This window comes from Sciurus carolinensis, chromosome 16 (assembly GCF_902686445.1).
Source record: "Sciurus carolinensis chromosome 16, mSciCar1.2, whole genome shotgun sequence".
In the NCBI taxonomy this organism is placed as follows: Eukaryota; Metazoa; Chordata; class Mammalia; order Rodentia; family Sciuridae; genus Sciurus; species Sciurus carolinensis.
In genome coordinates, this window is record NC_062228.1 from 12,432,455 (window position 1) to 12,457,974 (window position 25,520).

General features: G+C 44.2%; 1 protein-coding gene across 2 annotated transcripts in view; it reads right to left on the bottom strand.

Annotated features, from left to right (window-relative positions):
* The window catches only part of Hydin (HYDIN axonemal central pair apparatus protein), a 361,889-nt gene that overhangs the window by 70,942 nt on the left and 265,427 nt on the right, over nucleotides 1-25,520 (bottom strand). Inside the window, exons 52-64 of one of the 2 annotated variants that reach the window (XM_047529238.1) lie at nucleotides 23,268-23,466; nucleotides 19,351-19,450; nucleotides 17,862-17,961; nucleotides 15,628-15,796; nucleotides 14,902-15,140; nucleotides 12,174-12,291; nucleotides 10,715-10,919; nucleotides 9,794-10,029; nucleotides 7,718-7,869; nucleotides 7,419-7,608; nucleotides 3,896-3,998; nucleotides 3,395-3,682; nucleotides 1,816-1,958 (exon numbers count right to left, since the gene is read on the bottom strand). In XM_047529238.1, coding sequence (XP_047385194.1) covers nucleotides 1,816-1,958; nucleotides 3,395-3,682; nucleotides 3,896-3,998; nucleotides 7,419-7,608; nucleotides 7,718-7,869; nucleotides 9,794-10,029; nucleotides 10,715-10,919; nucleotides 12,174-12,291; nucleotides 14,902-15,140; nucleotides 15,628-15,796; nucleotides 17,862-17,961; nucleotides 19,351-19,450; nucleotides 23,268-23,466 — 2,242 coding nt within the window. Of the gene's footprint in view, nucleotides 1-1,815; nucleotides 1,959-3,394; nucleotides 3,683-3,895; nucleotides 3,999-7,418; nucleotides 7,609-7,717; nucleotides 7,870-9,793; nucleotides 10,030-10,714; nucleotides 10,923-12,173; nucleotides 12,292-14,901; nucleotides 15,141-15,627; nucleotides 15,797-17,861; nucleotides 17,962-19,350; nucleotides 19,451-23,267; nucleotides 23,467-25,520 lie in introns of both variants that reach the window. The other variant, XM_047529237.1, reaches the window with a different exon arrangement.

The following is a 25,520-nucleotide window of genomic DNA, read 5'->3' on the forward strand; positions in this document are numbered from 1 at the left end:
GTGGTCTAGTGACCCTGGGGATCCCCAAGACCTTTTCAGGGAGTCCACGTGGTAATCACTTCATCATAACACAAAGATGTTCTTTGACTTTTTCACTCTCCTTTTCTCACGAGCGAATGATGGAACTTTCTAAAGACTGCATGTGATATTACATTAGATTGAAGGTAAAAGCGGATAGGAGAAGCCACATGACTTCTATTAAGCCAGATTTTAGAAAGATTTATAAAAATGTAAAATAATGCCACCCTTCTCACTTAATTTTTTGAAAATACAAATACTTTCGTAAAATATGGTATTTATATTAACATGTAGTAGGTTTATTATTATGTTTTAAAATGAAAAAAATACTTTTCCCAAAATATTCTGTTTTAATTTATAATATGGTAAATATTGATAGCTATAATTCAATGAACAAAAATTCTTTTGAGGGTTCTCAATAATATTTAATAATATAAAGAAGTCCTGAGACCAAGAAACTGGATTGCTGAACTATACTATTTACAAGGGAAATCCAATGTGATCTAAAACAAAATACATTATGAATGATCATACACAAGCACACACATATATACCACATATATACCAGGTATACTTCCACATATGTGCCAGTTTTATGTTTCTGGCAGGTAAAACATTCTCCCACTTCTGGAGAGTGAAGGGAACAGGCTTAGTATTTCCCCAGGAATGTGTGTGTGCCTGTGTGTGTGTGTGTGTGTGTGTGTGTGTGTACATAAATGGACAGTTAGATTATCTCTGCCTTCTTTGACTAACCCATTGTTAACACAGACAATGCTCCGTATTAGATTATACTGTGTCCATTTCCTCATAAGTCAAATGCAGATGATAGTAGCATTTGCCTTGTAGCGTTATGGTGACAATTAGGTAAATTAACCAGGGTCTTGGAGCTGGGACTGGAATATAGTATGCACTCAGTTTACAGAGGCTTCTATTCAGGCCTCTGTAAACTGGGCCATGCTGGGGCTGGAATCTGTTAGGAGGATTTGATTAAATTTTATGTTCCTCCAGGAAATAAAGCTTATTCCTGATAGCACTCAAAGATTTAAAGGGGATAAGGATGAGTCCCCAAACCTCCAGCTCTATCCTCCTAGAGTTCTAGGCTTGAGCAGACTCAGAGGTTGCAGTGCATACACCTGGGTGTCCCCGTCGCCTTGGAACTGAGGAGTGAACTGTCTCTGAAAAGCAACTGCTGGCCAGAGGCAAGAACCTGTGACAGTACTGTCCTGAGTCTCATTCAATGTTGAGCTTGGGTCAGCATTTCACAAAATGTGCACTGTAAGATACTAAAAGAATTTTAAAAATTCCAAGAAAAGTAAAGTTAACTAGGTTAACTTTATTCCTGAAGGACTCTAGGAATCTTTAAGAGACAGATTAACTTGCAACATTTCCTAAATCTCAGTTGTCCACAGGACCCACTTAGCTTTTGATGAACCACTTCTGAGGGACTAATGTGCTACAGAACACACATGTGGGGATGTAGTCCACAAAGTGGGGTGAGAAGGGAAGGCTGTGACCCGTATCCATCCATTCAAGCCTCCACAGGTTCTTCGTCTTTAGCAACAGTCCTGTTAGACTGCATCTCTGCTCTTCTCCTTTTAGACCATGGTGCCGTGGTGGATGTGATGAATACAGCGTGTCCTATGGGACCAGGTCTGAGTGTAGGATGGCTAGTGAGCACTCTCCCAGCTTGAGATACCTCCATCCCATTCCATGTATCCATGGAAATGGGCTGATCATCAGACTGGGGTTGGTTTAGACCTAAGGTAGTCCCGAACACAATGAATTGCTTTCACTTACCTGTGGGGAGAAAGATATTGTAGCTAAGAGGGGCCATTCGAACCGTATCACATTCACTTGGCTGTGATTAGTGATTGTGAAGCTCACGTTATAGCTGTTTCCAATGTGACAGTCTCCAAACTGGATGTGGTCCATCAGTGCAGCTAGGGGTTAGAAGCAGAGAGCAGTGAGTCCTCCCTAGAGGCCGGTTTCCTGTTGCAGGCAGGGCCTGACAGACTGCTTCACTCTCTCAGGCAACTCTTTCCTACTTGGATAATTATATTTGAGAAACTGGGAATCCCTGGGTAGCAAGACCCCCTCTTCCAGGGGAATCCATCCATCTATCCATCCATCCATCTGTCCATCCATTTATCTACCCATCCATTCACCCACATGCATTGGCCCTCACCTCCACTGGATGGGAGAAAACATAGGTCTCCAACTCCATTTCTTTGGTGAGACAATACAATTCAGGGTTAGATTGCCATGTAAAATAGGGAGACCCAGTTAAATTTGAATTACAGATAAACAATGAGTAATTGCTAAGATTAACATGTCCTATGCAATATTTTAGGGCACACTTATGCTAAAAACTATTTACTATTTATCTGAAATTTAAATTTGTTGGGAGCTCCTGTATCCTGATATATTAAATCTGGCAACCCTACAATTGGTATGAAATTTAATTTCTGAACTTGTGTTTGCTGCTGGCTCCTGTTTGACTCCTGACAAGTGAGAGGCCACCACGTAGTTTCAAAGACAGGTGAAAGACCAAATACGTATGGAGTGCCAATTTCAATATATATTGTATAGACTCCCTAATTGTACATTCCAGGAATAATTAAGCTCCTGGGAAAACATTGAAACTGTGCCTATAACTCACTCTACAACCTTCAACCACATAATGAGGGTGCTGAACAAAGACTTTTTGGTAATAATCATGAAGTCATTTTTTCCCTACTCCAAAGAATATGGCCACTAACTGGAAGGTTCAGTACTTGAGAGACTTCAGAGTGGCCTGAAACCTTAACATACTAACATACTAATAAATCCTCTGGGGATCTGGTTAAAATGCAGATTCTGATTCAGTAGGTCAGGGTGGGCCTGAAAATCCCATTTCTAGTGATACTGATGCTGTAGGTTCTTGGGTCACTCACTGAGGAGTGAGGCTGTGGAAAATAATGTTCTAGAGGTGGCGCAAACCTCTAGGATTCACGTTTCAGATGAAACAGACAGTGCCAACACAAGCCAGCCGAAAGATAAACGGAAAACTGCAAGGAGGCATTTGTTCACTTATTGCTGAACCGGAATTTGAATATCAAACTATCAGTTCTCTAAAAGCTGGAATCTTTCTTACTGATCTTGGCAACACCCGGGCTCATTATGGTGCCTAGCATGAGCACACCGATGCTTGGTAAAGGATCACTGATTGAATATGAATACGGGGAAAGGCAGAGGAAGTGACTGAGCTAGGCATGAAAGAACACATGGTAATAAAGAGGAGATTCATTCCTAAATCCTCAATCTGTTGTTTAAATGTCATTCTCATTTAAAATGACCAAGTACACAATTCTCGACACCTCACTGTTGCTGCTCCCACCTGCCACCAAGTCTTCCGTGGCATTGTTCTCAGCCATCTCTAAGACCTCTGGGACAGGCAAGGCCTCCTGGCGCGCGGAAGGCACCAGCCCATGGATGTTGTCCAAGGTGATGTCATCCTCATAGCCTTCTCCCACCATGTGGATGAGGATCTCCTCATACTGGTTGTTGATGACTGACAAGTGGATGATGCCGGTCATTCTCCCAGCCTTCTGGGAGTGGAAAAAGACGTCAAATTCAGCTGTCTCTCCAGGAGAAACAACCAGGGAGGCTGTGTGGGGTTTTTTTGCTGCAAAGAGAAGAAAGAAAATACAATTTAGAATCTGTTCAGAGAAATATGTACCCATAAAGACCCTGGAAGCAACCCTATGGTGGGAATGAACTTCGGCTGGAGGCTCTTGGTGACAAGACTGGGCATCCAATTCTGGCTGGGTCCTAAGAAGTTCCCAACAACCCTGCCACTGAAATCCATTGCCCTCCAGAGGCACGGGACCCCACTTACCCTTTTCATTTGGTTTGTTTTCCTCTGTGATGTAGATGAAAGAGGTGTTGGGCCTCCCTTTTAGGGAGAAGACGCCTAGCTGATCCCGCAGGTCCACATGCAGCTGGAAGGAGGAAGGCAGGGTTGAGTGCTGAACTTATAAGAAGGCTGCTCACGAGTTTTGATCTGAGGTGTGATACTGTGCTGTGGATGGGCAGGACAGCAAAAGGTGCCATATTCACTTTTTCTGAGTTTCTTATTAATAGAGAGATATGATCAATGTTAGGCCCCAAGGGAACACAATAAATTCAGTCAGGTCAGACCTTATTGTGTAAGTGAGGAACTGGAGGACCAGAGAGTATAGGTGACCTTTAGATCACAATGGCTAGATGGTAACAAAATGGCATTGCTCACACTGGTGTTCCAGGGAGTGGCAGTTGTAAGGTCTGTACTAGACTGATAAAATGGAAACGAACATGCAGAAGTCTGTGAGGGCCTGTACGAATGTGAATTCCTAGAAGCCAGCACCTCTAAGGCACTATGCTTTTGTTGCCTGGAGTCATGGTGAGCATCGTGCCAGAGGAAGACAAGATGGGCCCCTGACCTACTCTGGGAAAATAAGTAGTTTCCAGCCTAGTGGAAGCAAAATTAGATAAAAGTCACATATCTGATTTTGGGTATGAGAAATCAGTGACATTTTTAGAAGACAGTAATATGGACACCATCATAAGCAAGACCGAGCGCTAGAAAAAAATGTGGCATGTAGAAGGAAGACATAGAGACATGGTCTGGGAAGCTTCTGAGATGAGAGGTTCTCTGTTCAGAAATAAATTACCAAGAAAGTATGTGGAGGAATTGTTTGGAAAATTATTGACATGAAAGACTGGAATACATGGGTGGGAATCCTGAACGTTGCTCTTGGTGGAGAGTCTACTCTGAAAAAGTAGAGATTCTTCCCCAAGTTTTTCTGTGAGATTAATAAACAAAAATTGTTACAAATAATTACAGAAACAGGGAGTAAGTGGGCAGGAATACCCTGAACTAGATGCTATACTTTTAAGAACCCACAATAATGGAAACAATGCAGGGTAATGGCAAACCTGGTAGACTAAACTCAAGATGACTAAAAAATCCTAGACTAAATATAAAAAAATTGAAAGCATCAGAGAGCTAAGAAGACAATGAAGAGAAACCAGATGAAGACCTGTGGCAGAATGAGAATCCAGAATGTTCTACTCAACTCCCTGTGCTGTTTTTGACCTGAGGCATCTGTCAATCTGGAAGGGGTAGATGGGTGGGGCACTTATCTGCACTTCTGACAGTCTGTTGGTCTTTGCAAAGAGGGCAAAGGTCCAAAGTCTGTGAAAGTTGGGGTTTTATCTTTGGGCTGGGACTTCAAAGGTTATCACCATACGACAAAAGGTGAGCTGGGTATAAGCCAGCTCTCCTAACAATAGCAATCCTGCTCTGAGTCCTCCGGGCAATCCAAAAAAAATCTCAAGTCCTAAAACTAGTTTTAGGTGATCTTGAATTTTTAGTGCCCCCAACTACTAGGCAAAAGCAAATAAAATTTGTTTCCGAAGAAAAAGAACAGAACACCATTCTTAAGTCTAGTTATTTTAAAATAATTTTATAAATATAATACCAAATATTTCCATTCAAAAGATAACCAGGTATGTGAGACAGGACAATATGGGCAAGATTGAGCAGAAATAGCAGATCAAGAAACCTGCATAGGGACTTTGAATTTTGGAAGTATCACATACAGACTGTAAAACTGCTATAATTACTGTATTCAAGAAATAAAAGCCAAGTCTGACAATTTCAGCATGAAACTGGAAATCATAACAGCTGATTATACAGATTGGAAAAAACCCCCAATAGAAATTCTAGAGCTGGAATATAAGATCATTAAAGAACTTGATGTAAAGGTTTAACAGAAGGATTGGAATAGCTCAAGGGAGAGTTAATGAACTGAAGATAGATGTGCTAGTCATCTTTCCATCACTATAATATAATACCTGACATAGGAGACTTGTGAAATGAAGAGAGGTTTATTTTGACTCATAGTTCTGAAGGCTCAAGTCCAAGATTAGATGGCCACATTTATTTGGGCCTGTGGAGAGGGGTAGCACATCATGATCAGAGAGCATGTCAGAGCAGGCAGTTATATCTCAAGTCAGAAAAGAGAGAGAGGGAGGGAGGGAGCACGAGAGAGAGAGAGAGAGAGAGAGAGAGAGAGAGAGAGATAGAAAGAGAGAGAGAGGACTGGAAGGGTCTCACAGTCCCTTTTGAGGATATCCCCAATAACCTGAGGACCCCCGACTAGGCTAGGTCTATAGCACCTCCTCTACCACCACCCTGGCCCAAACCTTTACATATTCAACCATAGCAACAGATCAAAAGAAATCATGCAGAATGAAGCCTAGAGAAAAATGAATGAAAAATTCAATAAGGATGAGAGACATGGAAGATGAGCGAGAAGGTCCTCAATGCATTTAACTCGCATCCCAGAAGGAGTGATGAGAGAGAATGGAATAGAAACACTGGAAGTTTCCCAAGTTAATTTGACAACAAGTCACAGAATCAAGAAGCCTGGTGAATTAAAAGAAAGGTTAAATGAAAAGAAACTCATTGGGCTGGGGTTGTGGCTCAGTGGTAGAGCACTTGCCTAGCATGTGTGAGGCATTGGGTTTGATTCTCAGCACCACATATAAATAGATGAATAAAATAAAGGTTCATCAACATCTAAAAAAGATTTAAAAAATAAACTCATAGCTGGACATATCATAGTGGAACTGTAGAAAACAAATGAAAAGTGAAAATGTTAAAGGCAGTTGGAGAGAGTTGCCTTAAAAGAAATTTTCAACTCTTGGTTGACCTTTTCAGCACAAACAACAGAAATCAGAATGTGTTGGCGAAAGAAGACAATGACTAAACCAAAATTACACAGTCATTAAAAATTCCATTAAAAGTGAAAGAAACTGACTGGGGTGGCACACATCTCTAATCCCAACAGCTAGGAAGGCTGAAGCAGGAGGATCACAAGTTCAAGTCAAGCCTGAGCAACTTCAGAGAGACCCTGTCTCAAAATAGAAAATAAAAAGATGAGGAGATAGTTCAGTGGTAAAGCATCTCTGGTTCAATTCCTAAAATTATCCCCGAAGTCCTTTAGATATTGCATCTCTCACCCTAATAAAGTTTCCTTTCTTGTTTTTTCTCATTACAAATGCAATATTCATTACAGAAAAAATGAAAACATAAAGAAGACAATAAGGATGTGCCTAATCCCACCTCTTCAACTTGGTGGACATCATCATGTACTACCTAACCCAGTAGTTATTAGTGTCCTGTGTCATTTGATTTCCTATGTGCCATGAGGGCAGAGAACATGGCAGATTCCCCTCTGTATGCCCCATGTCTCACGCACAGGTTAATGCTCGGGGACTGTCAGAGAAGCAGATGGCAGAGACCCCAATGTCTAAAGTCTAACTTCTGAATGACTCTTCCCCTTTCCACCCCTCACTTCACCCTCAAGTATTACCTGGGCAGGGATGGTGCCGTTGTTCTTGAGGATGAGAGGCAGTTTCTCTGAATGCCCCAGCAGCAGCCTCTTAAAGAGGAGCAAGGGGTTTCCATATTGGTTGTAGAGAACTGGCCGCACAACGGTCACTCGTGGGAGGGTTCCCTCGCCAACAACATCAAACGTGAGGCCTCGGTTCCTCGCCAGATGGCTGCAGGAAACAGGAAGATCAAGGACTGGCATCCAGGCCTGGCAAGAATGACACTTCACAGAGCATGTGGGCTACAGGTCTGCTGCAGGAAGGGACCTGGGAGCCGTACCTGGGCAAGCCATCCAAGGTAGCCTCAAAGATGCACTGGTAGGTCTGCATGGTCTGTGGGGTGAAGAACACTGTGGCAAAGGCATGTGAGCGACTGGCAACGCACATCTTGTTGGGTTCCACTTCAAAGATGTCGGTGATGCGTGCGGTGACCTGGTGAGGGGGAGCAGAGGCCAGAGTGTGTTGGCTGCTCTGCATTTACATTGGGGCTTGCTGCTCATGTCTCCCACCTTGCTGTGCACTCCCCCTCATCAAAGCTCGGTGCTCACAAAGCTCCATTGCCTACAGCGTCATGGGCCCTGGAAGGAGCCACCTAAGACATTGGGTCCTCTCCTAAGCAATATCTAGTTGCATTCAAGTTTTGACTCAAATAAATGAACCAAGTCAGTCAAGCAGATATTCTTCCACCACCCTACCCTCTGTCACCTACATCAAGATGCCTCAAGATTGTTGTTAGTGGCTACTGAGCTGGAACCACATACAGGATGAGGAAACCAGACTATAGGAAGGAGCAACGGAAACAACCTGAGAGACATGTGGCCTTTAAAAGATGGATGGAGTATCTGCTGGTCTTCTGAAGGGTGGATTTTGAATGCTAGTTCCAGTCCCAATGAGTTATGGTTCTATGACATGTTCTGACCCATGTCTGAGGTCTTGGGTTCATTGCTGTAAATCTTGCACTATTTGGGTTAACTCGTGTGGGGTTCTGCTTCTCGTAACTCCAAGGGTCTTGGCTAGAGCAACCCCGCACAGCATTTCATCTGTTCTAACCTCTGGTGGTGTTTGGGGGGCTGTGGGAACTTCTGTCATGGCTTTGAACCAATTTTTCATTCTCATGGGAAGTAGGTGGGAACTACTCCTTATTCTTAAGCTGAGGACATTAAGGTGTCTTTGGTCTTTGCGGGGATTCCCTTCAGATCTGTACACTGGGGAGGAGGAGAACGGTCTCCTCCTCCTGCAAATCCCCCGTTACAGTCTCTGGATAGAAACCAGGCTTGTACATTTTTAGAACAGATAAGGAGAAAGCTGTCCCTTAGGATTACAACTAAGATGGGAGAATAAAGGCTGGATGTCATCAGTGCCTGAGGGAAGTCATAAAGAAGATTAGATGGTCTTCCTGACTCTCCCTCTCGGGTCAGGGAGTCCTCTGAGAATGCACACTATCTATGAGGCGCTAAGTAGAGACCCCTTGGAGACGTCCCCACTCCCATTAGCCACAAACAATGCTAATTCTGGGGCATGAGGACCACTTGGGCGCACAGTCCACTTTTGGGCAGAGAACTGAGGTAGCCTAAGACTAGGCAGTATTTGCAGTACATGTAATTGGAAACCAGTGGTGGCAGAAACCCTTCGCTTAAGTCCTTCTTGATGCCTGCTGTCCTAGATTTTTTGTTCCTCTGTGAGGAAAAGGAACTCAGTACACTCCCCCTTAGAGAGAGCAGGCAGTTTAGAGTCTAACAGACCCTGAGATGGGCAATTATTATTTGCTTGAACAAGGGTAAAGTTGGACTCTAAGTCTAGCTGTGCATTTCTAGGCCCTGTAACCCAGGGGGATAATTTAGCTTTTCTGAGCCTCAATTTCCCTAACTAAATAAGGGATAATAACACAAAGTCTGGAAGAGTCACGGTGAGTGTGAAATGAGGTAAATCTTTCAGTATAGTTGCTGTCACAAGGCGCTGGGGGCAGGGGGCTCAGTAAACGTTTGCCACTTCACCTTATCCTTAAGAACTGACACCCTCCAAATCTCTCTGACCAGGAGAACATGCAGTTTGAGGCAGACCTATCTCAAGCTTGGACTCCCTTAATGCTCTGTCTGTCTCAGGCACACAGTGTGAGTTTTATGGATAAATGAACTGCTCATTAGTGTATCTCAGTTTATCCCAGAGGTGCCAAGTGGACACACACCTGCTGGGACAAAAGTATGGCCCTTGGCCAAGGAGAGGTGACTCTGTGACCTCAGAGAACTTCTAGCAGGGCTTAGAGCCATCCAGATACAGAGGCTCTAGAGCAGGAGCTTCCCAGAGCCCCTTCCCTGACTCTGCCAACATGGTGGGCCAGGCCTTTGGAGCCCTTTACCTTATTGGAGGTGGGCTTAACTACGATGTTGACATCACAGGCGATCTTTCCCAGGTTGCTGATCTTGAACCGAGCCTTGGCCTGATGGCCCACCAGGACATTGCAAAAAATGAACTTGTTCTCATCCTCCACAAACAGTCCCCCGCTCTCTATGGTCTGCAGGATGTGGTATAGGTTGGGGCTGGTACAGATCTGGTGCTCTTCAAATATCAAAGCACTGTTGTCTGTCACAAAGGCTGGGAAAGGGAGGAAGACTGTTAGATGATGCCTGGGTGCAGATTCCTGGCTCTCTGTCATGTCTGGATGTTCTGGTTCTGACAAAGGCAAGTCGCAGAGGAGATGTAGGGAAATCTACACAAGGGCTGAGTGATGGGACAAATTCTACCATCTCTTCCTCTTTTGTTCTGTCCTTGCTGGTCGCCACATCTTGATCAGTCTTTTCCTGCCAATGGCAAGGAGGGGTGAGACCGAGGTCTGGGGTGGGCCTGGGAAGAAGGAGGCACTTGGGCCACTTGGGCTCAAGGCTCCAGCAAAGAGGAATTCTCTCAATTCTCTCTGTGCTTACTCTGAGCTCTTGCTGGGTTGGAATTTTAGCATTATTCTCTGGGCATGTGTCACATGCAGGGAGGGAGTGACCCAAGCAGAGTGGCACTTGTGTTCCCAGGAGTCACCCTTCGTCACCATGATTCTCAGATAACGATACTTACTTGAGAATCCGGGGCTAGACTCGGGGAGGCAAGAGCTGAAGCATTATGTCCTCTCCCATCTATGCACACACTTGTGAGGCTTTAAGGGAAAGAAAGTATGACTTCCTAGAGGAAGTGCTGAGGTCCCAAAGAAGGTGGTCCTGCCTCATCTGCTGGGCATCTTAAAGGAATTTTCCTGAAGAGGGAGGGGGTTGTCCAATCCAAGTGGCGGTACCTGGCATACATGCTTCGGCAAGCAGCGTGTAAGGAATGCCACCCGGATATTCTCGAGGGTCTCGGTCGGTGATATCAATGGCTATGAACTCCTCGCACCTTCCCACGGGGTCAGCCACGCAATCAACGGTGATGACCTGCTGCCCTCCAGGAGGAACAGAGCCGTACCCCGGGTACACAGTGAACATGCCATGAGAGAAGCGGGCCTGCTGTACAGGGTGGGAGGGACAGAGGCAGAGTGGGGGACAGAGCCTGAGGTCTTCCACCAGAGTCAGGAGGGGTGGAAGGCCTCGTCTCTCCCTGTGGTCACTGCTTGGTCCCCACCCCTCTCCTCGTGGAGGAATGGACGGCCAGGGGCTCCTCACGGATGGGCTCCCAGTGCCTTCTCCTCTGCACATTCCTCCCAACCAGCCATGCCCAAAGCAAAGGCTTAATGAAGCAGACCATCCACGTCATATAACACTTATCTGGGCGGGGGTCTCAAAGCAGAGGGGTACGGAATGGAGCAGGGGTTAAGCTTAGGAGGTTTGAGTCGGATACACCTGGGTCAGAACCCCAGCCTTGCTATGTATTAACTATTTGACCTTGGACAAGTGACTTCTCTGTTTTTCAGTTTATGGATGTATGAAATGGGGCAAAACTCCCTCTATCCCCTGGGGATCACTGTAGGTTGAGGCGAAAAGAATATGTTTGAAGCAAACAACATAGCATCTGGCATAGAATTAGGGCTCACAAAAGGGGGGATGTTAGTTGAGGAGGAGTCCCTGGATGACCTTGGGGTGCCCAGCGCTCCCCTGCCCTGTCACGGCTCTCAGGAGGACTGTAGACTGTGCTGAGACTGCAGTGCCCTAAGATAAGGGACAGCCCTGGCTTGGTCCTCGATCCTCCTAGAAGAGGGTGTCCTGCAATGTGTAGCTCAGAGATCCAAGTTTCTCCAGGGGTATAAGACCTACAGCAGAATGCTTTTGGGGTCCCTCAGCCTGGGAGCGGGGCAGGCTGGCACACGGGACTCCTTTGGTGGGTGCTCTTCACACAGGGTGTCTGTAGGGACGAGGCCCCCGGTTTGGAGAGGTGGGACTGTATTGTGATATGTGGAGGCTGCTGTTGGCCTGACTTGGTCCCTGCCTTGAACCTGAGCTGTGTGCTGGGCTTCCCCATTGAGGTAGAGAAGCACTTCTTTCCAGGCTTCCATTTCTTGTAAACAAATGATTCTCGATTAAACTACATAAGAAAAGTTGGAGTAGGTTTAAGACACCGGCAAGCCAACAAAGGCTTTAAAGCAAAAGAGGATATCCAAAGGAAAGGCTGTCCACCATTGCTTAAGATGAAAGTGAGATTTTAAAACTTAATATTCCTGCCATGGTGGATTCAAATCCCATTCTCTTAGGCAGGTGTTCTGTGGCAAGAACTGGTTGAAAGAAGGCCTTACCTGGCTTCTGTGGACAAGGAAGGTCACTTACCTGGTTTGTGAGGGTCACGTCTTTCTGAAGTGAGTCTGAGAACTTGGCTGTTTTGGAAGCGCCAGTCTTGAAGAAACTCTCACTTTCCCGGGTTCTTGTATGTCGACTGTGGCCGGCTCTGAATGAGGAGGAAGAGTGCACTCTCAGGTTTGGGGGTGGCATTGTAAGATCTTTCCTCCTAGGCATGTAGGGTGGTGTTTCTTTGCCCAAGAGGGTAGCAGAGTGGCATGGTTAGCTTGGTATGCACGGACCAAACTCATGGACAATTTTAAGGAAACTATGTAGTAATCACACTTATTCATAAGAACACTGGAAATTACTGTAAAGAAAAGTGCTATTGTCCTCAGAAAACTTGGAATGGACCCACCATTTGACCCAGTTATCCCACTCCTCGTTTTATACGCAAAGGACTTAAAATTAGCACACTACAGTGACACAATCACATCAATGTTTATAACTGTTCAATTCACAATAGATAGATTGTGGAACCAACCTAGATGCCCTTCAATTGATGAATGGATAAAGAAACTGTGGTATAAATACACAATGGACTACAACTCAGTGATAAAGAATAATAAAATTAGGGCATTTACAGGTAAATGCTAAGTGAAATAAGCCAAGCCCAAAAAACCCAAGGCTGAATGTTTTCTCTGATAAATGGATATGATGATACATAATGGGGGGTGGGGTGGGGGCAGGTAAGAGAAGAATGGAGGTACTTTGGATTGTGTAGAGGCAAATGGGGCGAGAGTGGGTGGGGGAAGGAAAGATAGTGGACTGATACAGGTATTATGACCCTATGCACATGTATGATTAAAAAAAATAAATCTAAAAAAAAGAAAAATAAAAGTGCTATTGTTTGGATAAATGTCCCCTAAAGGTCCATGTCTTAAAGACCTTGTCCCCAGAGTGGTGCTTTTGGGAGTTATTTAGGTCATTGGAGATGTGCCCTTGAAGAGGATTGGGGGACCCAGGCCCCTTTCTCTTCCTCTCTCTTTTGCTTCCTGACTTTAAGGGGAGAAGTTTTGCTCTGTCACATGCACAGGCCCAAAGCAACAGGGCCAACTGATTCTAGACGGGAACCTACAAAACTGTGAGCCAAAATGAACTTTTTCTCTTTATAATTTGATTATCCAAGGTATTTTTTCATAGTGGTGGAAAGCTGACTACCAAAGACAAAAAAGAATAATTTTTAAAAATGCTTAAATTAACTGGAAAGCAGTATGTGGGAAATTATTTGTGCACATCAGATATTTTACCTGATCTCATTAAACAATATCATTTAAAAATGAAGAGACATGGGCTGGGGTTGTAGCTCAGTGGTAGAGCACTTGCTTAGCCTGTGTGAGGCACTGGGTTTGACTCTCAGTACTTCATATAAATAAATAAAAATGAAGGTCCACCGACAACCAAAAAAGTATTTTAAATAAAATGAAAAGACATATATAAAGAAGTCAAAAAACACCAAAAAACTAAATAACCCAATCAATAAGTGGGCAAAGGAACTGAACAGACACTTCACAGAAGACAAAATACAATCGATTAATAGATACACGAAAAAAATGTTCAACTTCTCTAGCAATTAGAGAAATGCAAATCAAAACTGCACTAGATTCCATTTCATTCCAGTCAGAATAGCAGTTATCAAGAATACAAGCAACAATAAATGTTGGTGGGGATGTGGGGAAAAAGCACACTCACACATTGCTGGTGGGACTGCAAATTGGAGCAACCACTCTGGAAAGCTGTATGGAGATTCCTTAGAAAACTTAGAATGGAACCACCATTTGGCTCCTGCAGTTCCACGGCTCCTTGGTTATCCCACTCCTTGGTTTATACGCGAAGGACTTAAAAGCAGCATACTACAGTGACGTAGTCACATCAATGTTTATAGCAGCTCAATTCACAATATCTAAACTATGGAACCAACCTTCAACAGAAGAATAGGTACTGAAAAGGTGGTATAAATACCCAATGAAATATTACTTGGACTTGAAGAAGAATGAAATTATGACATTTGCCAGTAAATGGATGGAGCTGGAGAATATCATGCTAAGTGAAATAAACTAATCCCAAAGAACCAAAGGTCGAATGTTTTCTCTGATATGTGAATGCTAATTCACAATGCGGGGGTGGCTACAGGAGAATAAAGTCACTTTGGATTAGAAGGGGGAGTGAAGTGAGGAGAGGGGGTGTGGGGATAGAAGGATAGTAGGATGAACTGGACACTATTACCCTGTGTGCATATATGCATGTAAATCTACACCATGTACACCAGAAGAATGAGAAGTTATACTCCACTTATGTATGATGTGTCAAAATGCATTCTACTGTCATGTATAACTAATTAGAACAAAAAATGAAGAGAGAACTAGATTGTTTTGTCTCCTTTCTTCACATTTCAAAGTCTGTAAGGCTTAGTATAACTAACAGTTTCAATATGCCCCCCATTATGAAGTACAGTTACAATTTCTTTTGAGTTAGCTTGTTGTTACAGTAGTCCCCTGACATTCTATAGAGTGATAAGGCAATAACTTCGTAGTAAGTCTTTCAGCACACCAGAAGCACCAGGACAACAAAATCCCACCTTAATACTTCACCTTAATACTTCTTTGACAGTAGTTGGGACATGTGTGAAATCTGGCATTGGGTGACATGTGACATCACTTTGTAAAACATAAAGCTCTAACTACTGGAATGGCCTGAGTTAAGTGAATACTTGTCTTACATTTTCTTCTGGTGCATGTGGCTTTCCCCCGTCAGCCTGTAGAGGGCGTACTTAAAGTCGATAATGCCTTGGTTTTCTATGGTGAAGGTGGTACTCCTGCGAGTGCCGCAGATCAAAGCCCCAAAGTTGATGATGGAGGAGGGGCTGATGTGGTATTTGGAATGCACTGCATTCACAGAACACTTAATTGGGATGCTGGCAATGATCTCACTTCCTTCTGCAAGATTGGGCTCAATGATCTGGAAAGGGAAGAAGGTTGGGTTGATGTCAGCCATCTGCGTAGCTACAGAACCCCCTCCATTGTCTTTTTCATTCCCCGCTCTTGGCATTTCACTCTGTATTATTGTGTTGACTGTAATATCAACAGACACCAGCGTGGGGCTTGCTGTGTACTGGCCAGAGGTCAACAGGGAGCAACTGTGACTTCCGTGTTCAGTTCCCCACTCTTGTGCTTGAGGGTAGAATGCAGCTTCCTTGTCTCTCATGCTCCCCAAAGACTTGGAGACACATTTTTCTCTCTTGTTCCATTTTGATGACTCTGTACATCTCCTGCTACCCTGCCACTGCCCCGTGCCTACGGTTGGGACCAAACTCTGTTGCATTCTACCTGGTTGCCATCCAGACACTCTCCCTTCACCTCTGGGGCATGGATTAGATCACCCACGTACCCATTTTTCAGCAAGACACATCCTGTCACTGAGCAGCCCCCACTCTAAGCTTTCTCACCTGACAGCGCAGAATGGGCTGGTGCTCGACCTTCACTTCCCTTCTGGCTCGAAAGAACACTTGGACATTTGTGGGCTTTTCTGATGCAGTCAGTGAGCCCTTTTTGGGCTGGACTGTGATCAAGGAATTCATATTGACGGAAGAAATCCCTACGGAGTCCACAGTAAAGCTGGAAGACAGATTAGAGAGTCAGTTTAAGTCATTACCAGGAAACTGAAAATACTAGAGAGGAGAATATAGGCTGCTAAGGACCCTGTCATGTCTTTGGCCCTGTTTAACTGCTATGCCAGGAATGTCAACGGTGCTTTGTGCAGTAGATTGCAGGATTGACTGGACCAGGGATTGATGCATGAGGCAAAGAGTGCTATCCTTTCTCCCGTGGTCAATAGGTGCCCTTGCAGGAGATCTCTGTTCAATAGGGACACTTGCTATCGGAAAGTATCAGCTAAATTAACTCTCTTCTCCTTCCTGTCTGTCTGTCTTTGTCTCTTTTTACTTCTCTCTCTTAGAGTGGATACAGCACACACAGATGGAAGCCAGGGGACCTAAGGGGAGAAGGCAGAGGCAGAAGTCATGCAACAGAGGAACAGAGAGCAAAGTCCATGGCCCAACAGGGATGAGGTGAGGACCAGAGAGAGGAGCTGACTCAGAACAATGGTGCAGGGACTGGACAGATACAAGGAACTTAGGTAAAAGTGGGACACCTGGAGTTGCTGTGGGGGTCTGATTGTCACTCCATGCTTCAGGGACCAACTGGCTCAATTGCCTCATGCGCAGTGTCTCTGCTTTCTATTCCCTGCATTGCAGGAAGCCACCCATGGCTTGTATGCAAACCAAGCTTGGTTGAGCTGTTAGACAGGAGGATCTGGCCTCAGGAACTGCTTGAGTCATGTGGTAATCCTGCGTTGGTTCACTGCCGAAGTTCAAATGCAAGCCCTCTATGTGGGAGTGACCTGCTAGAGTCAAATGGCTTGCTTACCTCTACCCCCCACCCTGTTTTTCTCAAAGAAGCTCCTACCAGTTCCTTTAGATCTGTACTGCTATAAATAAACCAAGTGTGGGCTCCTTCCTTTGTTAGAGCCAGACCTTTATGGATGGCTCAATCGGTCATGCCCCTGCCTTTAAGATAATTCTGTCTTCTGTTGTTATTTCTGATAAATAAATTTCATAGCTTTTATTTCACAGCCAGCCCATCCCTCCTACAGGAACCTTTCCCTTGCCCACAAGGGACATGTGGTGAGACTGCATATTCAACGAATCCTGATCATCTTTCCAAACAAAGGGTGACTCTGTTCCATGCAATAAAAAAGAGCAGAGCTAAAGTCCCTCTCATGATCTAATCTGGAACTCATAATCAGGCAAGAGCCATCCTGTACTAATTCCAAGCTGACAAAGGCTTTCCTCTAGGTTTGTTTGGCTTTGATTTATATTCATTAAATCCAGTTTGTTCACTGCTTCTAATGGATGGTGCACTGAGGCTGGACCTCTCTACTTTCAGTGTTATTTTAGCTGAAATGAAATGATTGTAAATGATCATGAACATGCTGAATTTCTCCCAATTCTGCAAGGGAAGTCCTTCTGACAGATGTGAGTTCCTCTGGGAGAAGGATACCTTTCCATAGCCATTGCCTGGCTTGAGTGCTGGCACGACCTGCCTGAGCAACCTCTTTCCTTTCCCTCACCCCAAGCCACCTTTCTTCTCTGAGACCTGCCCTACCCAGTGTTTCCTTGTCAATCTCAGGGGATGAGCACAGCCTGGAGCTGTATTCTCCCAAGCCAGTATTTGGATTCGATAATACAGTGGTTCTTAAAACTTTGAAAAAGTTGGAAAAACCTATCTTCACATGAAATCTTAGGTAGAGGGCCACCCCGCAGAGCAGATGGGAGCTGGAAGTCAGGTAGGACAGCTTGAAGCTGGGCTCTAGTCTCCACCCTCAGGACTCCTGCCCAGATCTCCCTCTCCCATTCTCTTCCTTCCTCCATCCCCAGACCCTTGTGGATCCAGGTGCACTCAGAGGCCCTGAAGGTCCCTTTTAAACTGCAGAGTTAAGAACAGGGTAAATATCTCTGCTCTCATGTTGGAATTCCATTCATTTGAAGCCAATGGAGGCAAAAAGCAGAGATGGTTCTTCCAATTTCCTTGATTCACCTTTTTTTAAAAAAAAATTCCTAGACAATACCCTTCTTGCCACGCGTGTACATGATGGCCACATACCCAATGTGGTTCAGATTACCTGAACATGATCTCGTATTTCCCACGGTTCTTCAGTTGAAGGGGCTGCTTTGTCTCCTCCATGACCCTCACGGTCCCAAAGTCGAGGCCTCCTTCAGCACCTGCAGAGAGGCAGGGACCCAGGTTGGGGTAAGTGGGCATGGGAGCCAGAGCAGGGGAACTTCCCACTGAAATTCACATGGGAAACCATGGTGACGAGCCTTGGCAAACAAAGAATTGGTGCTGTCCTTGCCCTCAGTTCATCTGGGCACCTCCTTCTGGATTCCACCCTAGTGCACTGTCTCTTCATGTCTACCATCAGCTAAAACTCAAGTATTTTTAAAAATTTTATACAACTTACAGAGTTGTGATATTACACATACATTTGTGTTGTTTTACTTAGCATTACATCATAAGCATTTCCCCAAATTAGTCAAACTCCTCAGATGTGATCCTAGAGGCTGCATGAACTTCTGTGTCATAATTGACGAACTTACTCCTACAGGAACATCATTCCATTATTCATAGGCTCTTAGGTTCCCTGCAACTTCTCACAATTATAAATAATGCTGCAGTAGAGATCTTTGCACATAGGACTAATGATGTCTAGGGTAAGGTGTAGTTCCAGTATTCTATAATGTTCTCTGAATCTTGTTAAGAGATTTAGCAGAGAGAGGAGGGATAACGGAGCATTCCATGCTTGAGGGAGAGACATAACTCAGGCATTAGACAGCATGGTGTGCAGAACAATACTCCTCTTTCCCAAGATATCCGTCCTGATCCCTGGAATCTGGGAACATGCTACTTTCCATGGTAAAGGGGAATAAGGTAGCAGATGTAATAAAGGCTACTAATCAACTATCTTCAGAATATGGAGATTAACATCATGGCACAGTGTAATCACGCAGGTCCTTAAAAGTAGAAGAGCATTGCAGAAGTGGGGGAACAAGAAAGATAGCAGCCTGAGAAGGACTTGGCTCAACACTGCTGGATTTGAAGATTTAAGAAGGGGACATGAGTTGAGGAATGTGGGCAGCCTCTGGAAGCTGCATAAGCTTAGGAAATAGATTCTTACAAGAGTTTTCAGGGACACAGTCCAATTGACACCTTGATGACAGCTTAGTAAGACCCATTTTGAACTTCTGACCTCAGAACTGTAAGATAATAAATTTGTGTTGTCTGAAACCAGGAGTTTGTGGTCACTCTGTTGTGGCAGTAATAGAAAACTAATGTGGACAGGAAGAGATGTGTTTACTGCAAAGTGCTCAGAAAAGAGTTCTGCAAATTTTATATTTATGACTACTCCTTGCTCTCTGTGGTTGGAGAAATCAGAATTTGTAGTAATATTGCTAACGTTGCTCAAGACATGCTTTACCAATTACCCAGAACTGCCCCTCTGGCACCAAAGACCACCAGGATACTAACAACACAACAGCTTTCCTCTACACGGGACTATGCCACATAGAAAAAGGTAACTTCCAAACATATTTTCCTTGAAGGGCTCAACAGACCTTTGGGGAAGGTGATGTCCAAGGCAATGTCATATGCTTCTGCAAAGATCAGAATGTTTTCAATCTGAACAACACCAACAAGATTTTCTGCATCTAAAACCTGTTGGAATAAGAGACAGTTTTCAGTAAAAGCAAGACATGCGAGGTGCTGAGAGCCTGGCTATGTACCACGCAAATGGGAATCCCGAAGGGCAGATGGGTGGGGATGGTCTTGAGATGTATTTAACCAGAGTCTTTCATTGTCTCTAAGCACTTGGTAGGACAAGTCCTTTCAAAACACTCTCTGGACAATTCTGGTGTGAACAATGCAGGGATGGGGAGCTCTGTCTTTACCTGCCCTTTTGTGATGTTTAAATTAACTGGATTATCATGGCTACATTCCTGTAGTTTGGGCTGAGAGGACATTGCAGGAAGGTGCTTTCTGGAACTTTTAAATCAAATAAACCAGAAGAGCATTTCCCAGTACTTGCTATGGAAGGCCTCCATGTTTTATCATCCTGTCACTTAGAGATCTGAATTACGCTGGGCATGGTGGCCACACCTGTAATCCCAATGGCCTGGGAGGGTGAGGTAGGAGGATCAGGAGTTCAAAGCCAGCCTCAGTCTCAACCTCAGCAACTTAGTGAGGTTTGTTCTCATCATAAAATATAAAAAAGGGACTGGGGATGTAGCTCAGTGGTTAAATGCCCCTGGGTTCAACCTCTAGTCCAAAAGAAAAAAGAAATCTGAATGATTCTGTTCTCAAACTATGGAGAAGGGCTAGATTTTTATACCAAATAAGAGTGTTTAATGTTTCTCTATTAGAAACTTCAAGTGTTTTATTGATGTGAACATGGTTGCCACTGGCTCCAGTTGCTCACTGACCCTGCTATTGCCTTACCTGTTGGGAATCCCTCTCTCGTTGTCCTAAGGAGCCTCTGACCTGTGGCAGGCTGTCAGCCCCACCTGCCGTCGACCCCAGAGACTAACCAGGAGGTGAACGAGGGTTCAGCTGCCAGGGAGAGAGCTGCTGGGTGGTAGGCAGAGTTCCTGCGTCTGCATGGAGACCACCTGCTCCCTGTGGAAACCTCCAACTGGTAAACTAACTGGCCAGCTTGCCATTCTGTGTGCTTTGGGTGCCAAGGGGAAGTTGAGGACTGTCCCCAAACTCAGGTTTTAAATTAGAATTTTCATCTTTTCTTTCAACACACATTGCCGACATTGCACTGAGCAAACTGGATCGCCCTGAGTTTTGCCTCCTTTTCGCTGCTCACCCTGACAGAGCTGTGAGGGGGATGACAGAGTGCACTCAGGGCGTCATCTGATAGATATCCAGTTCCCTGAGCATTCTGAATGCTTTGCTTCTCCACTGGGGGAAGTAAGATTAAATTTTGCAATTGAGGACAACAGGAAGGAATTTAAGAGTTACACAAATAAAGCCAATCTGCCAGACTATTTTCCAAAGGGATGAGAAAGTAAGGCATTTTCTTTTCTAGAAGTTGGAGGGTGCAAGGGAGACCCCGCTCTCCCTTGTACTGGGCCCCGATCCAGCTGCTATTTGGCTGGGATACACAGGGATTGTCACAAGAGTCATAAGGATACAGAAGTGTTTCTGTACCACTTGGTGAAAAGCTGACATAACCTTTCTGAAGTCCTTACTGCTGCCTCCTGCACCCCCTGGTCATGGGAGTCCCTGGACTCCCCATGACCCAGCAACTACAGGATAAAGCTGACACAGCCAGGGGACACTGGGCTTTTACACTGGCCATGTGGCCTGCACAGAGACCTGATAAAAATGTTGACAATCACTGCTGGGCTTCATGTATTTTGGGGGATTGAATGAATCTGTCAATGCCTGTTCTTAATGATCTGAAAAGCTGTCACAGGAAGGGGTTAGGAGAGGAGTAGTAGATCCATTGACTGGCTCCAAAAGGTAGAAAGAGAATTAATTTATGTAAGTTATAGAGAGAAGCTGGAGCTCAACTTGAGGAAGAATTAGCACATCTGTTTAAAGGGAGATCAGGCTGTTGGAATGGCAGGAGGTTTTCCATCCCTGGAGGTATTCATAGAGAAGTCACCCTTTGAAAGCCACAGAATAAACTCAGAATTAAAAGTCAGTGGCATTCATTCATTCATCAGATTCTACTGAGCATCCACTACTCCCAGGCCTGTGTGAGACACTGGCAATATGATGGAAAGGCAGACAGAAGGATGACTTCCCCAAAGGTATGTCTTCTTAATCCTGGGACCTGTTAACATGACCTTATTTGGAAAAAAAGGAGAGGTCTTTGCAGATGAAATTAAGTCAAAGATCTCAAGATGAGGTCATCCTGAATTATCTGGATCTTAAACTTAGTGACATCGTCCCTTGGTATCCACAGAGGATTGGTTTTAGGACCACTCTCCACTTCTGTCATTCGCAGATGACAAAATCTGTGAACATACATAATGTACATGCCCCTTATATAAAAGGCTGTAGCATGTGTATAAAATCTAAAAATTCTCCCATATATTTGAAATCATCTGTAAATTACTGATAATACCTAGTATGATGTAAATGCAGTATAAATAGTTGTTATACTACAGAGATTAGGGAATAATGACAAGAGAAAAGGTCTGTCTATGTTCAGTACATAAACAAATTTTTCTCCAAATGTTTTCAAAAATAGTTGGTTGAATCCATGGATGCAGACGCCATGGATACAGAGGGTCGACTATCCTTATAAGAGAGGACAGGAGAAGACAGGAGAAGGCCTTGTGAAGATAGGGGCAAGATTAGAGCCACGCAGTCACAGCTGAGAAGCACCAGCAGACACCAGCGGCTGGAGGAGGTGAGGAAGGATCCCTCCCTAGACCCGTAGAGGGAGCACCACCCTGCAGACATCTTTATTTCTGATTTCCAGTCTTTAGAACTGTGAGAGAGTAAGGTCTGTCCTTCCAAGTCACCCAGTTTGTGGCAAATTGTTACAGGAACCCTTGAAAACCAACACAGATGGGGAATAAGTCAGGTGAAATTCTGCCCTGATGGAATTCATATAACAAAACAGAGAAATAGAATAATGTCAGATAGGGGTCACCACCATCTGAAGGATACATGCTCGGTGGGATGATTAGGGAAGCCCAGCTGAAGCAGCAGTGTTCAGATCTTAGAGCAGGTATCAACTCCCCGTAGGGCACAGGAACAGAATCCCATCAAAGTTGCAGCAATGTCAGGGTCTGAGGCAGGAAAGAGCTTCAACAGCAAGATGGGAGCCAATGAGCAAGGACCAGGGTGGAGCAAGATGTGGCCCAAGTCAGGTCGGGTCTCAGGAGCAGGTGAGGACACAGGGCTTTATTCTTACTACAGTGGGAAGCCGGTGAAATGCTTTAGGAAGGTAGGAGTGGGTAACCCGATCTGAAGGATGTTGTGAAGATACCTCTGGACATTCTGGAATTCCAAGAGGGAGATAAGTTAGGAAGCCTCTGCTGCAGTCTAGGTGAGATGCCATAAGTGGCCGGGATGAGGGTGGTGGCAGCAGTGTAGACAGAGAAGTGGGTGGAAGGAGATACACTGAGGGGCAAAGTTGGATTGGAGGGGGGAATCTGTCAGGAGAAATGGGGGATTAAGGATGATTCCCGGGTGTTTGCTGAGATAGGAATCTGATAGGTGACTGGGCTTGGGGTATGAAATTGGGACTCTAATGCTCACCTGGCAATGGTAACTCCATCCATTCATTCATTCCACATTGATTGAGTACTCTGCTCTTGGCAGTAAGAAATCATCTCTGGGCAGTACTGCATTTATGGAGCTTGCAGTTGTGTGCAGAGCAAGATATTGTGGGCTGGGGATACCAGTCAAGGATCAAATGGGGGCATGCAACAGGGAGATCTGTCTTTTGTGTGTATACCCAACATGCACGTAGTTTGGTACCCAAGCACATGGCTGTGTGATGCCTCACCTCCAACCGAATGGCCTTCTTGAGGTTGACAGGCTTGGAGGGCTGGAAGTGCACGTGCAGGCTGTACTTCCCCTTGGGTGGGATGGTGCCCTGCATCATGGACACGGAGAAGTCGTCACCCAGGTGCTCCAGGCTGGTAATCCGCCAGGCCACAGACAGGGGCGTGACATTGTGGAGAAGAACTACCTTGGATTCTTTTCTGCAGAGACCAAAAGAAATGTCAGTTTAAAACGAATTTTTAAAAATCACTGTTTTTCTTTTTTAGTGTAGGTGTTTAAAAATTTCCTTAACCCCTCTTTTCCTGCTCGTTTTATTTAAGTCTCTTAGCTTATGGGGCTCGGTTAATTTGCATGGCTTTAATTTTTTTTTTTCATGTATAAATCAGTCCAAATTATCCCAAGTCAAAGCTCATAGGAAACCCTGTAAGAATTGCTCTCTACCCTTTATCCAGATTCACCAGTGGTTTTCATTTTACACTCTTTGCTTTGTGTTCACATTCTCACTCTTGCATCTATATTATTTTTGTCAGAACCCTCTGAAATTAAAAATTGGAAATAAATGTGTTCCCTTATCTTTATACAGTTTGGTATATATTTCCTAAGGACAAGAACATTTATTAAACCAAGAGGATCTGAAGTTGATATAAGATGGTTACTTAATCCATAGTCCATATTCAAATTTTATCCTTGTTCTAATAATGTCTTATAGCTGTTTATATTTTTTCCCAGTCAAGGATTCAATCTAGGGTCAGGTATTGTATTTACTTGTCAAATCTCTTTAGATTCCTTTAATTTGGAAACTTTCTTTTGCCTTTCTTTGTATTTCTTGACACTGGCATTTTGAAGAGCAAAGAGCCAGTTTATTTGTAGTCTCTCTCTCTCTCTCTCTCTCTCCCCTCCCCTCTCCTCCCCTCCCCTCCTCTTCCCCGCTGCCACACTAGGAATTGAACCCAGGGGTGATGTACCACTGAGCTACATCCCAGCCCTTTTCATGTTTTATTTTGAGACAGGGTCTCACTACGTTGTTGATGCTGGCCTTGAACTTGCAATCCCCTTGCCTCAGCCTCCTGAGTCTCTGGGATTACAGGAGTGTGCTACCTCAACTGGCCTTTGTAGGCTGTTTCTTAATTTGAGTTTATGTGATGCTTCTTCATGTTTGGATCTAGGATACTCATTTTTGGCAGGTACTGCAAAGTTGCTAATGTGTATCCTCAGTGCATCTTATTAGGAGTCCCATGATATCAGTTTGTCTTAATATTAATGATGTTAAGTTTGATGACTTGGTTAAGATAATGCCCACCAGATTTCTCCATTGTCAATTTACTACTTTTTCCTTTATAAGTAATAGGTAGTTTGTGGGGAGATACTTTGAGACTATGCAAATATCCTATTCCTGGTCAAACATCCACCCACTAGTTTAAGCATTCACTGATTGTTATCTAACTTCAGCAATCTTCCCATGTTTATTAGTTGGTATTCTGTTGTCAAGAACATTCCATTCTCTGTCATATATTTATTTATTCATCTACTTATTTATAGTAGTAGCTTCATGAGTCTTAGTTGATACGCTACAATCCATTACCATCATTATTTGTCTTGACACTCAAATTGTCTCATAGTTAGCTGGTCAGAGTTCCTTTGAGTTGGCTCTTCTGCCCTTCTGCTGTATCTCCATGATTCTTTAAGTACTTCTTTACCTTCTGGTGCAACAAAAAGTTTCCAGCTCATCTGGTGCTTCCTGTACTTTCCCTGCCCTAGCCTGGGAAGACATCTTTTCCCATGGAGCCCCTGTTTGGAGGAGAATGATGGTAGAAACCAGGATCTGGATGTTTGTGTACTCCTTGCACTGAGAGAGCTAGGAAGTTTGTGTGTGTGCACGTGTGCTTGTGTGTGTGTGTGTGTGTGTATCTGTGTATTAAAAATCATGACTTCACACTGAGAACTTCAATTCTAATTCAATACCACAAGGTACATTTTAGTCTCCCTTTCTATATCCGTAGCGCCTTCTGATTACAATTTAAATATATGGTGGTCAGAAAACATATTAGGTTTTGATCAACTGAAATTTAATGAGACATGTTTTATGGCTCAGTACTCTATTGCTTATCTAGGGATGCTTGAAATAAATATAGTTGATGGGTGTAATGTTACTTAAATTTTAATTAGGTCAAGATAATTAACAGTGTTGTTTAGACCTTTTTTCTGTGCTGATCTTTTCGACTAGTTTTTCTCTTAGTCTTTCAGAGAAGGGTAT